Source organism: Thermobia domestica, chromosome 13, assembly GCF_964235325.1.
Source record: "Thermobia domestica chromosome 13, izTheDome1.hap1.1, whole genome shotgun sequence".
Taxonomy (NCBI): domain Eukaryota; kingdom Metazoa; phylum Arthropoda; class Insecta; order Zygentoma; family Lepismatidae; genus Thermobia; species Thermobia domestica.
This window is the reverse complement of record NC_137466.1, coordinates 216,191,323-216,208,075: the sequence shown is the minus strand read 5'-3', so window position 1 is coordinate 216,208,075 and position 16,753 is coordinate 216,191,323. Positions and strand designations below refer to the sequence as shown.

Below are 16,753 nucleotides of genomic sequence, written 5' to 3'. Positions count from 1 at the left end.
TATAAATTAAATTAATCCCTGTACTCATCCATGTAACGTGTTAAATCCTTATCAAAGGGGTTCAATTACTTCCAAAATTTACATTTTTGACATTGTTTTACCCATGAAAGGGAACGAAATTTATAATGATATTTGTTAGGGCCCTGTACTAGTATTCCAAATTGGGCAATTTCTAAACTTTTAGGGGTGGGTCAATGTACCTCTACCAAATTTTAAGATGAAAGCATCAATGTATTCATGCCTTATAATAGAAACTAGACCAATGAATACATTCATATGTTCATATAAAATAAAGCCCTCATTAAAGAGAATAAATTGACTCAATAACCTCCGAAATTTAAATTTTTGATAATTTTTTATCCATGAAAGGGAACAAATGGACCACCCAAATTTATGATGATACATATTAGGGTCCTGTAGTACAATATTAAATGTTTAAATTGGGCAGTATCCAAAATATAAGGTAATAAAATCTGATCAAAGGGGGGTCAATAAAATCCGAAATTTGATTTATTGGTAATTTTTACACATGAAAGGGTACGAGGTTGACCAACTAAATTTATAGTGGTACATATTGATGTCCTATACTATTATACCTAATGTTTAAATTGGACAATTTTCAAAATTTAAGGGGTGGGCCAAGTTACCCCTCCCAAATTTTAAAAAGGGTGCATCAATCTACCTATTCCTTATGTAAGAGAATGAACCTCTATATATGCCCATATAACCATATAAGGAATAAGATCTCATAAAAGGGGATAAATTAGGTCAAAAATGGAACACGTGGTACTACGTATTGCTTACGTTTATATTTTGGCAATTTTGTACCCCTAAAAGGGAACGAGATGGACCACCCAAATTTATAGCGATACATACTGGGGACCTATACTATTATACCAAATGTTTAAATTTGAAAATTTCCAAAATTTAAGGGGTTGGCCAAGGTATCCTTTCCAAAATTTTAAAGGGGTGCATTAATGTACGCATGTCATATGAAAGGGAATGGAAACTCTGTACACTCGCATATAACCACATAAGGTAATACGACCACATCAAACGGGATAAATAAGGTCCAAATCCTCCGAAATTTTAATTTCTGGCAATTTTTTACCCATAAAAGGGAACGAGGTGAACCCCCAATAATGATACAGGTACATACCCTGGTCCTAGGCTACATACCAAATTTTTAGATTTGGCAAATTCCAAAATTTAAGGGGGATGGTCTAATGTACCCCTTCCAAAATTTAGGAGTTGGGCCAAGATACCCCTGCTAAAATCTAGAAGGGTGGCCCTAGGTACCCCTAGGTCATTGAACCTGGACCAATGGCATTAGCCTTTGACCTATGACGTCACAAAGCTCGGGGTCAAAGTCCAAAGTCAGACCACCTGGGGCCATTACTACTACATCCTACCTTTCTGAATTGTCACCCATGGTTTTGTTTTCTCTGAAGGAATATCTGCTAACCTTTCTTTACACACAGGTAAGAAGTAATATAGAGAATACAAAAAAGTATGTAATTAACGAAATGAAATATCAAGCCATGACAGTGATGAGTGTTTGGAAGCAATGAATAGGATAGAAATGTACGAAGCGATGATTGGGTAGTCCCGGGTTCGATTCCCGGTGGAGACAATATTTCAAAGAAGTGTAAAAATATTTCATGCCAGTGATTCTGAGTGACATTTTCCTTGGTTTTCCTCGTTCGCGCAAGGGAAATGTCGGGAAATTACCTAACATTGTAATCGCAGATCGTTTTCTTCAGTCTTCCCCGATTTCCCGGGTAGTGTGAACGCCGAGTGTCATCTTCCATACATAACAGGCTAAGATGGACATAACTTCCGAAAACCCAGAAGACTCATTCTTAATCCTAATTACATAATGCAACTCTTTTTCTACAGAGGATCGATACCACTCTGATCTGCACGGTGGAAGAGATGTCACCCATGAAACATGTGTGCAATAAGGTTGTTCAATAGCTAGTTCCTCATAGTGCTGCAGCTGTCAATGTCGATGACTTATGAACTTGGACACAAGCAATGTTTAACTTTGATCCCTTGAGAACACACCTGACGCCAGTTTGATTTAATGTCTTGGTTTATAGTATACGATTTCAATACCTAAAAAACACCACTCCACAGCTCTTAATAAAGACTAGAAGTCTATACATCGGGACAGCCTTAAGGTTAGTGTTAAGGCTGACAAGTTTTCCCGATAAATGTCACTACAGTCTTCGTATCTCTCCCATGTATTTTTTACCATTCACGAAAATTTAAAATTTCTCTTACAAATTTCAACCTAGAGACTTCATTTTTCTTAGAGAAGGAACTTCATAACCTATTAAAGGGAACAATCCGGGTAGATTTTTATTTAGAAATTTCTTCTTTGTTGAAACAGTTTCATTGTTAAAAGTTTGGATATCTTTTTCAACAATCAAGCCATTTCAACAATGAAGAAATTTCTAAATAAAAAATCGGCACGGATTATTGCCTTCGATAGATTATGAAGTTCCTTTTCTAAAAATTTGAAGACTGTAGGTTGAAATTTGTATGAGAAATTGTGAATTTTCCTGAAAGGTAAAAAATACATGGGAGAGACGAAGACTGTAGTGCCATCTATAGGCAAAACTTGTCCCTTTAAACTAACCTTAAAGGACTCTTTCCCAAACCACTGCTTCTTTTCACAACACAACACTCGGTTAGTCCTCGCGACCATGTAAACTGTCACTGCTTTCAGTGTTGCCGTACCTCTGATCCACTTGTGTAGTTCAAGTCCAGCAAAATAAGGAGAAAACTTTTCTTCCTATTTTCAGTTAACAACAACAAAATTTTTTAAAAAAATCAACTAGGAAAAAGAAAAGAAGAAAGGGAATTGAGGCAACATTGGTTTCTAGCGAGAATGGATCATAAATCTCTACCACGTGTTGCGAAGACTAATAGCGGAAGGTTTAGAGGGGTGAACAGTAATTCAGTTTCGTGCTACACACTATTGAAATTAGATACGTTCCTTCGACTTTGACCAGATTGTTTTAAAGGAATTGTTCTTATGGACATACGTTTAGCAAATTATAATAGCCTTCAGTTTTCTTATGACGAGCTCTAACTACAAACACTAAACATTGACATCTAAATGTTAAACTAGCACCACTAAATACCAAAATAACATTTAATCACTATCACCATCAAAATCACTACCATAGCGATGCGTGTGCTCGCAGAGATGGCGTGAATCAAGGAAAACTTGACTCACGACCCACTGACCCACCACTCATCGTGACTCAAACCCACTTCACCCACTTTGACCGTCATGAGCCACTCTGACCCACCACCCACCATGATTCATACTCATCCACCACCCACCATCGTCATCAACTCTGACCTATGATTTACGCCTTTCTCTCCACTGACCAAAAAGTTTACATCTTTAATAAAACAAGGCTATGAAATTATTACTTATCGAGGTTTGAATTTCTACGCTCGTTGAATCGCTCGTTGAATCGCTCGTTGAATTTCTACACAATTGTTTCCTTGTTGAATTACAGGTTCTTTTCAGTGGAAAATAGGTTAAAATTTGGAAGTGTCAAAAATCGATTTAAAACAGGCCAACGCATAGACAAAAAAACTGTAAAATTTTCCATATAATTAACCATACCGTACAAACCAGGGTTGTTTTGTTTAAACAAGATGTTTAAAAGAAATAATTAAAACTTATTTTAAACATTTGATTTTATTTAAAACAAATTTTATATATGTTTTAAAAATTTTGTTTTAATCACGTGTATTTTTTAAGACTTATTTTAAACATGTGTTTATTTTTATTTTATTTTATTTTTGTAAAAATTTCTGCCAGAGAGAGAAAATTGTCGAAAAGTGTTTTCCATTCAGAAGACTATTTTCTTCCCATGTGAATGTTTGGATTTCTTGTGGCTTCAGCAGGTCAATGTGGTGATCTACAATTTGTTTTGTCTTTTTTTCCTCTTGCTTTTAATGTTTATTGCATTGTTTAAATGTTTATCAGTTAACTTGCGACAAAGTGTCGTAGCTGAAGATTGAACTACCTAAAGAACGGATATTAAAAAATAAACAAAAGAATTATCATGAAAACAAGTTTTTGTGTTGTATTCAGAAGACAAACAAAAGGTTCTTTGCTAAGTTGTGGTTCTGAAATTAAAATATCGCAGACATTCGTTGATACAGTACATGTTGGTTCTCAGTCTGCATACATGCGTACTCTAAAGAAGAAAATAAAAACTACGTGACAAGGTGCAATCTACAGTTTATATAATTGCCGCTAGTCCTTTGGAATCGTATGGTACAATTTGTACCATACGGGTGTTTCATGGTACATTGCGTTATAACTCTCCTATTTGAGCTTTTTCGTCCGATTTTTTTTTTCAAATCCAGAGGCATTGTAGAAAACCTTACGTATGGTTTCACACCTTCCTGCGTCGAGACATAGGAGGTGATGACGTCATAATTTTAAAATATTTATTTTCTCTTATTAAGCCTAAGTTCATTATTTTTGGCGGGCTTATTTTTGGACGTAGAAGATTGAAATTTTTTACAAACATTCACTCCACCGAGTAGTATTAACCAGATTTTTTCCAGATTTCTGCGTTAAAACAGGGAGGGTCCAGAGAGGCAAAAGTTGAAAAAAGGGATATTTAGACCAAAAATCTTTCTTCGGGATTTTCCCGCCTTAGATACATTATAGAGACACGTGAGTCATACTGTCTGAAAGGCAGTTCTATTCTAAAGAGAATAATAGGCGAAACATGACCCTATTAGGGATGTCTCAGGAAATTTTTTACTTGAGATCATGGTCTTTTGCGGTAATATGGGGCATTGTGGGGATTCTTGATAAAATTTCTCCCGTCCTTAGTATTCGATAGAAACTTGAAATTTGGCACACACAATCTGTCTACCAAGTACTATTTATCAGATTTTTTGAGATCTCTACGTTCACACAGGGCCGATCCAGAGGGGCCCAAATTGTGAAAAAAAATTCCCCGAAATTTTCCATTTGACATCAATTTTCCCTCTCCTGGTATATGATATGGGCATGCAAGTGGTACCATTTGAAAGCCAGCTTTATTTTGAAGAGCACGAGGTATGAACCATGATCTTGGGATAAATAGTGACAGAGGCAGTAGCTGCTTGACTGAAAGTCTTAAAAATACCCCAAAAACTCCGGATCCCTTAAGGGCTAGAGATGGGCGTCCGTTTAGAGGTCATCCGCTTCCTAGCCTGAATTTCAGATTTTGGAAGCAGTAATGCAGATTTAGAAACCCTTTGCTCAGCAAAGTCTACAGAAAAAAAATGAAGTTCTTACTCGAATAAAGACGGACTTTGATCAGTTATAATCCATTTCTATTGGTCGTAAGAAGTTATAGGCCTATTATTGCTCTCTTGTGTATTTTTTTGGACGAAGGTTTCCAAAGGTGGCTCTACTTTCGGGTTTCAGGCGTGTTTAAATTCTGGAAATTGGGCCTAAGCAATTTTCCCCTTTTGATCATCTATATTTCCTTCGTATTTATTCGGTGTAAGGACGTTAAACTTGTTCTGTTGGACGTTGTTTATCAAAAGGTTTCTAAAACTGCCTTACTGTCCCGAAAATCTGAAATTCAGGTTGCGGCTGGGGACGGCTGCTCTCCTGCCCCACTAACGCCCCTATCTAGCGGTTGTTATATTAAACTATCGTACGCACGTTCACATGGTTTTAGTTACATTTATTTCGAACTCTTGGCTGCGAAGATATTACGTTTTGAAAATGGACTTGGATCCATTGTGGTCTGAACGCCCAAAATTCTTCAATAAATTAATTGACTTTAAAAAAAACTAATTAGGCTTACAGAAAATATTCTAAAGTTAGCACAACATGAAGTGTGCTTCAAACATTATTTTTTGAGAATTTACTATTTTAAAATAATTTCATTAGCATTAGTGTTCTGAAATGGTAATCAAATTTTGCAACTAAAATCTCACCCGCCTCCATCAAACGCGACCTTAGCCCCTAAGGGCATAATTAGAAAACTTGCAGAAGCATTAAGTCCGAAATGACTTGTTTTAGGACAAAAATAATCGTACAAGTATATTTCTGTTGATCTTGTAGCCTTACAACCAGAGGCTGCGTTAGGTGCACGCGGAGCCTATTACAAATAGTGACCACACGGGGCCTGATTACTGCAAAAAATCGCGATGTGCTTTTGTATGTAGTACTTGGAGGAACTCTGCTCAGAACCCGGGGTCCCTGTACGCGCGATGCCTGGGTCAACTGCCCACTTTGTCACCCCCAAACTCCGCTTCTGCTTACAACATGTAACATGACTCCCTTTACGTTTGAAATTTTGAATACCAAACAACTATGGCCGCCCTGTTGCTTGATAGCAGCGTCTGATATGTCAGACCACTTCCAAGTTTCATCAACCCGTTCTCAACACACAAGGGTAGTGAGGACTTTTGTTTCATCATGTACATTGATAGATTGTGTGAAATCTCCATAGGTAGATTTTAAAATGTACCTAAAAAGTTCATCACAATTAAGAAAGTAACTGGCAATAGGGTGTAATAAAGGGGGGGTCGTGATATGAAATAAGTTGAGCGTTACTAATCTATACTGAAATATTCTGCACCCAACATAGTGTAGTCTTAACCAGTGTAAAACAAACGAAAAGGTTAGTTGCAAGCATTGGGGCTTTTAAGCCGATTCACACCGCTTCGCTAGAACCGGTTGTTAAAGTATTTTGAGTTCGCAAAACCATTTGTTATAGGCCTACCCAGACATAAGAGTAAATTTTACCCAGTTATACCCTGGAATAGCAAATTTTAGTTTAACTATCTTTGTTTTTAGAAATTCTTACAGCTAAAGGGTTAAACATATGCTTCCATAGAACAAAGTATAAGCGGTTTATTTCTTAATCTCAAATGCTTAGCTTAGATATTAAGAATGAGAACTTTGATTACACGAGTAGCGATGAGGGTTATTCATATTTGAAACGCATACATATCAACACTTGTCGACCCATTGCTGCATTAACGTCCTTCCAATGCTTCTTGAGAACTATCTATTTTGGGTAGTTTGTTTACAAGATATTCGCAGGCAGTAGTACCTAATTTCGTCACACTACCTTCTATTAAGATGCTGTGTAGGTCTCTTCTTGTCACTTGTTGTATACATTTAAAAGAAGATTGCTTTTGTCTACCTTGTACGGTTTGTTTCCTAAGAGAGTTATATCTATTTATCTACCTATCCATCTACTATCTCTCTCTCCCTCTCTCTCTCTCTCTCTCTCTCTCTATATATATATATATATATATATATATATATATATATATATATATATATATATATATATAAGTGATAAGTATGTATATATACAGAACTGGTTAAAAAAGTAGAATATCATTACTGGTTGCAAGTAAAGAGCAAAATGTCTTACCAAATAAGTTATTACACGATTTTGAAATATATGTTTAAAACATGTTTTCTTAGTGTATTTTAAAGCATGTTTAAAAAAATTTGAACATCGATTTCATGTTTCAAACACATGTTTTGTTATTTAAAAAAAAAAAAAACTTTTTTTTCAACCCTGGTACAAACTTAAAATTTCCATGTAAGCTTAAAATGTAAATTGTATGTCTATTTTCTCACAACTCTATGGCTTGATTGTCTTGTGCTCTGAACACTCCACACAATAAACACAAGCTTCAGTAATTATTATAATAGAAAGCAGTTAAAATGCGACTTAGTTCTTTATTTAGTAGGTAGATGATATTTCAGATCACCATACAAAACTGAAGTATTTGTCAATAAATTCTTAGAATTCTGACCAATATTTTAAAAGTGACACAAATCTTTCCAGAGCTCAATTCAGGATGTTTATTGCTCAACATTAACGATAACTAAGAATAGATAAAATAACTTATTAGTTATCAGATAAACATATTATCTTACTACCATATAATACCTGATAATTTTGAAAAACATTTCTGCATTTCGATTGGTCACGGTGGCTGCTAAGGCGAGTACTTACCCCGAACGACAGCTAGCCTAATTACTTACCTGGCTGGAGAAGAATTGTTAATTTAAATGAGGTTGGAAGAACTGCAGCTTCCGGAATAAGAGAAAGTTTGTATCTTTGCGACGGAATGTTATAAGACCAAACTGATATTGGATATAGGATGAGTTTAGCATATAGGTTTCTTGCATTTCTGAGGGTTTTGGAAAACATTTCAAAGGCACAATTTTGGAAAACGTTTCTTCTAAAGGAAATGCATTTCACTTACAGAGGTCTTATTTTGTGTCTTAAAACTTTGTGAAAATTCAATCACCCTGACAACTATGAATTTACTTTATACAGTCTTGATCCAACTTATTCCAATGGGATCACCCTTCGGTACTTCAAATATACTTAAGTATCACTAACTTCCAATTTAGGAGGTAAATAATTAAAAGTTTCAAGAAAATAGGCAAATGGATTATAAGACTCAGAAGATAGGATTATAAATAGTTTCCATATACCGTACGCTTAATAGAAACCAATTAAGTATTCAACTGATTACAATTTCTAATCTATTCCATTCCTTATTCATGGTGTGAACAAAGTGTGCGAGAGGCGTGATTCTACGAATAAAAGCACCAAGAAAATTGTTTGTATTCAGAGGTAAAGAATGACTGGAATCACTGGAATCATTGCTGACTTCTTTCAGATCGATTGCCGCATCAGTTCCCCGAGTCGTTGTTTTGGTAATAGAGTGCTTCAAACTAGAACCCCTGTTCTCTCTTTTTTTTTTTTTTTTTTTTTTTTTTGCATGAGCTTTCCTATTTCCTTTCATGCGTAGAGACACTTAGTACAGCCACGTACTCTATCTACAGCCTGAATATTTTTCCATTACTTTCATACGAAACAATCTTCAAGAATTTCTATAAGGAAGTCATTTTTGTAACACTTTTTAAATGACAGTAGTCAGACACATATGCAGAAATTCATTTCGAGGTGGGTTCAAGGCTTTTGCGGACACCCAAATTCAGAATGGGTGTTAATTTTACACGTGTCGACTATTTTGCGTAACACTGTAGTATCGGTAAGCCTATATTTAAACAATATCGGAATTTCATTGATGCGTGGCTTGACAGCAGTATCAAGCAAATGAAATTGTGGTTAACCTAGTTTCGTAATCTCTCTTACCTGTTCCAACCAGTATTGTCTCCTTTGGATTAGTTGCCGTTCTTTTCCTCTTGGGTCTAGGGCTGTCATCACCTGATGTTGATGGTAAAGATTCCGGGCCAGTACTAGGTACATAACCATCACTTGAACATGAACTCAAAATATCTTCGTTTACTATACCATTAGATTCAGTGTTTTCTTCACCTGTTTTCTTGTCGTTATTCAATTCTGTTGTTGATGGAAACGAACCCGGATCAGCAATAGGCACATAACTATTACTCAAACACAAACTCAAAAGATTTATTTGTTTTCTGTACTGACTCAAAGTTTTCTTCTCCCGTTTTCTCGGTGTTGTTCAATTTGATTAACTCAAGAACTCTTGTTGTTCTCGAAGTCCATTTTACAATTCATAAACGAACTGTGCGGGACAACATCCTAGTAAGCAGCCACATTTCATTCACTTCTTGTTTTTTGTCATTCTTCCTAAAGAGCTAAAAACTACCGAAAAATTAAAAGTCGGCAACCAAAGGCTGTCTAAAAATAATTTGCATTGTTGCGGACTACTACTTGACAAAAAATGTAATTTGCACATTTTGCTACGGAGTAAAAAGTATGCTTATTGCTTACATATTGCTTATGTAATTATTATTTAATACTTTATTTACTTCTTTTTAAAATAACGAAACAACAGTGTGCTTTTTAGTAAAAAAAAATACTTACCCCAGCTTAAAACAATGTTAGTCACTAAAACGTATTTTGGAAAATTCATCTGAGTTTTCGAGTCAGAGAAACGTATGAGCCAATACGACTCTTTGGTCCTGAAAATTGAATGATTTCTTTCGAGACACAAGAACGTATTGACTGTTACGCTCTTCTGGCTCTAATATAAATTCGTAAATAAGAGATAGAGTGACGTCCTTTTGCCTTTTAATGGCAAGGAGAAGAGATAGAGTGACGTCGATTTGTTACCAAGTGAGCCCTTCAAAATTATATAGATATATAAAGAAAAACGAAAATCCGATTTTTGGAGTTACGTCTTTCGGGTTCTCGTATGACTAAGATCAAAATAGTTTATTTAAAAAAATACTCACCACTGTAGTGTAAAATATACACACGACAGATACTGCTGGCGTTATTAAGTGAAGATTAACTCCAGTAACTATAAAAAACAAATAAGGAAACTAGCATTATGTTCTCCTCTTACTAAATCATCATGAAGCACAATACATCTTGATAGTTTTAGTTTTACCTGCTCTTTTAGTAAGATGATGTGGTTCCCCGCGTGAGTCGAAGGCTGTTGATTTCAATCCCGAAAAGATAACTCAAGTGAATATCAACAAGCGAACTTGTATGTTTGGTTAACACCATACATGAACATGTTACAAAACTTTTTTAAAATTATTATTTTTTTTTTTTTACTTGTAATATAGTGTAGCGTTGTAGGATATGTAGTTTGTATTTTATTACGTTCTTCAATAGTTATTATCTGCTACAAGTGAAGACAAGTTGCGTTTGAAGCACAACGTAGCATTATTCGTTTCCTTTGCTTGTATGCAGGGCTGTAGGTCCACAGTGTAATGTAATTAATCTTAGTAATTAGACCATGCCCTCTTGCATGTTGTACTTATGTTTCGTTCATTTCTGTTAATTATTTATAATCGAAAATGAAATGAAATGAAATCTTAAGAGTTTAACGTCCTATGATTACGTCCGTTTGGCGAAAGGAGGCGAATAATTGAACTAAGTGAATCATGATGTAATAATTAATGGAATGAAAATGTGGGAGTATTTTGAGAAAATTCACAGAAATCCACAAAATCCACAATAATCTTATTTGGTCTAATATCAAACCAGGGATCCCACACACCTGAGATATTTATTTAATCGGGTTATGACTCCAATAATAAAGTGACTACATCTTTTCTGTTCTATTCTCTTCTTAGTTGCTCTTCAAATATTTCGTTTACGCAAAAAATCCGTCTTCTCTGTCACTACTTTGTGATCACGAAAGAGATTAGGTAGATAGGTTTAGAATCGAGACTACATCCAACGTGACCCAACAGCTTAATATGGAATACGAACAATATGAGCTACCTCCTGGAATTGACCCCAGATCTCCCTCGCGGAAGACGCATACGGTAAACATATAGCCACGAGACAGAATCACGAAACCTAGAGGGGGAGGTAGTGAAAGAAAACATGGAAAGATTACATGAGCTTTGTCTCTGTCCAAGTTTGATTTGTTTTGGTCATTGAACAACACTAAGAAACTCTGTTTAACAATGATACTTATATTTGCATCGTAAAGTATAATGTTTAACTTTCAAACCCTTGAAGGTGTATTTTTTTAATATCCATACCACCATTATCTCTTTTACTTCATTTAAATGGTGAATTTAAATTACTATTACTCAGAGAAGTGAAGAAAATAGATCATACTATGTTTCTACCTAATAATTCATACTACTAATAATAAATTTTCTATTTAAATCGCTTCCATCTTTTGTTATTTTGCCTGAAAGAAATTTGAGAGTTACATATTCTACTCAATCCACAAATTTCAGTTCACTTTATTACACATTAGCTTTGATGCACCTCTCGTTGTTATTTCTTCATTATCATTACAGGCATTCTGCCCTTACTGGTCACTTGAACCATGTTGTACGGTTTTCAGCTAACGTCTTCGTCTTTACGTATGATTTTCGGTTTTGATATCGTCAATTAACTGTAGTCTTGTCCGTCCCTTCCCTCTTTTTCCTACCACCATATGCTCTATCACGTCCCTCATGATACAGTTCCTTCTTTGCCAATCTCCGAACCGTTTCTCTTTCTCTTCTTAATAATATCTAAAATTGTTCTTTTCTTCTCCATCATTTCTAACACCCTCTATTCGTTTCCCTGTTGTCAATTGTTCTATGCAATGCAATGCACTCCTTTGTGTTATCCTTGGTTTTATCATGGAAGCTTCTGATTTGTCATAAACATAAGGGATCAGTGGCAAATCCTCTTCCCGGTTGTAGACTTAAGTTCATAACAAATGCTAGTTGGCATTACAAGAAGAACAAGTGCAATATTTTCAACACTAACAGAAACGAGGAAAAATTCATTCTTCGGAAACTGCATTGGAAATTTAAGTTATAAATACTGTACAGATGCCAGTTTACAAATAATTACACTGCACAACACCCTTCGCCTTTTCAATTACGTAGAAATATTCTTCTGTAAAATTAACGGAAGTTAGAGAGCGATAAAAAAGTCAAATTATAAAACAAAAATGCATTAAAAGACTTCGATCTTGACCAATAATTAATTTCTGGATCAGGGACCACAAAAATTTTGAACGGTCAGTAAATCGAGTTTTCGTATTTTTTACGGAATAAGCACAATATACTAAGTTAAGTGATAATTTGGGTTTGTGGCCACACCATATGTAGTTCTCCAGATATAAGGCCTACAAGAATTTTTTGATTGAAATATATGGGATCGTTTGAACCAAAAACTTTAATGTGATAATTCTAGTATAAAAATATAAATTCCCATTATCAACCAATAAAATAATGTATTCATCATGCACAGGAAAATATTGTCTTACCTTGGTTAAACGCCAATGCAGGAACATAAACAACTATTGGTATATAGAGAAGCTGAAATTAAGAGATGAAAAATAAAAAACACAAAAACAAAAATTATTTTAAGCCTTAAGTAGGTGAGCCATATTTTTCAAATAGACACATGTGGGTATCAGACACTTCCCATTAAATATATTAACTTCTTAGTTACTAATGAGACTTTTAATGACTTTTTTCCAAGGATAATCCTTAAGACATTTTCCCTTATGAGAATTATTACATTATTGCATACCTTAAAATTTAGTTAGTTTATGTTTCAAAAATCAAAAATAAAATATTAAATATGTTGCATTTTGTTAATGTTTTCATTTTTTGGTTCATTATGGTAAAACGAAACTAATATAACCTGAAGTAATATACACCACCATTTTGGAAATACAATATTAGGCAGGGTAAAATTAGGGACAATGTAGGGAGACGCCGTGGTCCCACTTTCATAAAATATCTGTGGCGTTCCCCACTTCCTAAAAAAATTGCAATGGGCAAAGATAGGCACGGAGGACGTCGTGACGTCATGCCTCCCTTTTCAGACCCACTTTTACCCCTGATATTAGGCAATTAATAACACTTGTTGTAAGGATGAGCTATCAAAGTATAAAAAAGGTAAAATTTTAAACCTTAGTATATTTTTTAAAATATAATTTTACAGAAATTTAAATTATCGGAACGCGAGACCTTTTCATTTTCTTCAGTTTGCAGATAATTTCACACTATAGTTACAGTAAAATCTAAACTGTTACTTCTAATATACATATGATTATTATTATTCGTAGTAATTGTTGTTATAGCAGTAGTAGTAGTATCAATAGTAATTACAATAACAATTTCAAAAATTCGAATTTATATGTAATGTCGTATTTTCATTTTTAGGGAATTAATTCATTTATCAAAATACAGAGTTTCATCCAAAAAAAAAAAAAAAAAGAAAAAAACATTATATATACGAACGTCAGAAATATTACAAATATAATTGATTAGTCTTTGAAACTGATATATCTACGTAGGAGTTTTCTGTTTTGCTTTTCCATGGAAATATCAAAAACAGTTTCCATGTGAGGTAAACGTATTGCGAGTCGTTTTCAAGATATATTTTGAAGTGCTTGCACTTTCCTCATGTGTTCACTTTATCTTTTTTTGATGAGGTTCCTCGGCCAAAATCTAGTCCGGGCCCAGCTTCAAAAATGATATGAAATGAAAACTTTGAGTTTTACGTCCCCCCAATATGCCGGTTAGGCTGAAGGAGATGGTGATTATGAGAAATTAATAAAACGGTGCAATGAAGAAAGTGGGATGAAACGGAAGAACCCCGAGAAAACCCACGAGAAGGGTGTTTGTCCACCACAAAGTCCACACGGCGCGAGCTGGGATAGAACCAGGGACCACAAGTACTGGAGGTGAACGCTCTATCACTGAGCTACCTGGCCCCCCAGGGCCCAGCTTCACAATAATCAAGAGCATTATGAAGATGTCTGAATAGGATTTTTTCGTATGATACTTGGATCGCTGTCTGTTAAAAGAGCGTGTGTGCAATGAGAAAATTTGTCCGGAAATGACAAAAAATTGTTTTCTTAGGAGACAGTTTGGCTTATGAGTAAAAGAAAACTTCCTTATATTTATAACTCATTCCAAGAAACACAGGTTGTTACATCTACCTCTAAAACATCCATTTGTTTAAAAAAAAAACTTAAAATTCTGAAAAATGTTACATATGCCCTTTCAACAGAAATCGATTCACTTCTATACAAAATCTCTCATACTAATGAAAAGCGCAGTACATATTTGAGGAGACTACAAAGATTGATGTTTTTAAATCTTAACATTGCAGATAAAGTGTGCACTTCAGATCAGAAAGGAAGCCAATTTTATTTTGCAAAAACCAAAACAGAAAAAAAAATAGTATATGCGTGGGGTATACCGTAAATGACTTCGGGAATAATCCCGTTTTTGACCTTGTAAAATATTTATAAATATCTATTATAGGCAGGTACTTAATGTTACAATTGTGTATCTTACTATGTTCTAAGGTAATCATGAAAACAACTAGCTGAGATATACTTTACCGCAAGCGGTTATTTACAAGTTAACCCTTTACTGCATACCGTGCCATATATGGCACACACACTTTTTTCAGTTTAGCTTTTTTGTGATTTATCAAAGGTACCAAATGACTGTTTTGTCTGCTGTGTGAGATATCGCCGTGTATTAATAAGATATTTTGCTGTCATCTGGCATGTTATTTGTGAATTGTAAGTGTGTCATATATAGCACTTACTTATTTTAGGCCGGAATTAATGAAAAATCTAAAATTCAAGTTTTAATTCATTTTTCAAGTTCCCATATGAGGATTTCCAATACTGCTTTCTTCGCTAAAATAAAAAAAAAATCATGCAAAAAGGGGTTAAAGAAAGTACTGCATTTCTTTAAAACTTCTAATAATATCACCAAACTTACTCACATTTGTATAATGTGTCTCCTAAAATTGAACAAAATCCTGCTAAAGATAATTACATTTGGACAATAAAGAAAACGAAACTATAAGCGTTTTAACGCTTTATTTACAGAGCTTTTAGAACTCCAAAGTTAATTTAAAACATAGCTATTATAGTTTCCAATTGTTACCGTTTTGATGCAGATTTCGCTCAATTGAATTGGTTGCTCGATTTGAATTTTTAGCGTTAATTTCACCATTGAGGCTATGTGAGATGTGGACCTGGAGTTTAACGTTAGAAGAGATAATTCCCGTTATTCTATACCAGATTGCGAGGTCTCCATTTCAATCAATTGCTTTTTCGTTATCTTCATTCTCCTTACATATTTCCGCATCTACACGTTTATTCCATTTCTTGTTATAGCACTAGACCGTCAACCAAGTTGAACCCATTTCCAGTATCTTGTGTATGTTTATAGAAAATGTACTTTCTATCTTTATTTACTCTTAAATAGTATTTGTGTTATTTTATTTCCAATCTTTTGTTAGTTTCCCCTATGTAACATAGAAAATAGCACAAACTTCATGCAACGTATTTTATACAACTTTTCTTTAGGTTTATAGTCACTTCTTTCAATTATTTGTTTAGATTTTCTCTTTAGAATGCAAAATTTCTAGTATTTTTAAATATATATGTTTTTTGTGGTGCAAAATATTTACAAGTTTATTATAGATAATTACAACAACTTTATGAATATTTCTTTTAGGTTAATGGAATGATCTTTTTATTTTATGCAGCAATACACAATACAATACATTCTCACATTCCACTGTTTTAGTGAAGACCGTTCAAAAGGGTATAAAGCTAAATATTGAGAAATAAACTGCTCAATAAAGTCCAAAATGTAGATATTTAGCTTTGAATATAATGGATTATGGTGTCTCCAATCCAGACATTAGTTAAAGTGATATTGTGACAATATACTGAATTTCGTAGAACTTAATTTTAGGGAAAAAGTACTAGGAAGAAATATGATAACATATATATATACTTAATGGGTACAGATATATCCAAAACTTCTTTTAACACAGTTAAACCATAAAAGTTTGCAGAAATGATATTGGAGTAGGACGATTTCCTATAATCTGGGAAATAACGTAAACAAAGTGAACTAACTTTTGATAACTCTTATTAAAAATTACCACAATATGTAGCCATTCGGTACACTTGTATCCCTGTGGGATATTCTAAGATTAAATGAAACATGCTTCGAAGAAAAATTATTGTATCTTACTGTCATAACGTTACAAACAGCAGATTTTCTGTCCTGCAAGAAGGTATCTGCAAACCGTACATTAATCTATATTATAACATTTTATCGACACGATCTGACTTACTTCTAATATTGTTATTGCTTTTCAGGTATTCATTGACATTCATAAACAGTGGTTCTACTTGACGCTCTCCAGTTGGGTTACTGTTTTTTTTTTTTTTTTTTTTTTTTTTTTTTTTTTTTTTTTTTTAGCTAATA

At 34.2% G+C, this 16,753-nt stretch overlaps 1 protein-coding gene across 1 annotated transcript in view; it reads right to left on the bottom strand.

Moving 5' to 3' along the window:
* LOC145669021 (sodium-coupled monocarboxylate transporter 1-like) overlaps positions 1–16,753 on the bottom strand; it is a 65,450-nt gene that overhangs the window by 24,425 nt on the left and 24,272 nt on the right. Inside the window, exons 5-6 of the mRNA XM_081737360.1 lie at positions 12,757–12,808; positions 10,256–10,323 (exon numbers count right to left, since the gene is read on the bottom strand). Coding sequence (XP_081593486.1) covers positions 10,256–10,323; positions 12,757–12,808 — 120 coding nt within the window. The remainder of the gene's footprint in view (positions 1–10,255; positions 10,324–12,756; positions 12,809–16,753) is intronic.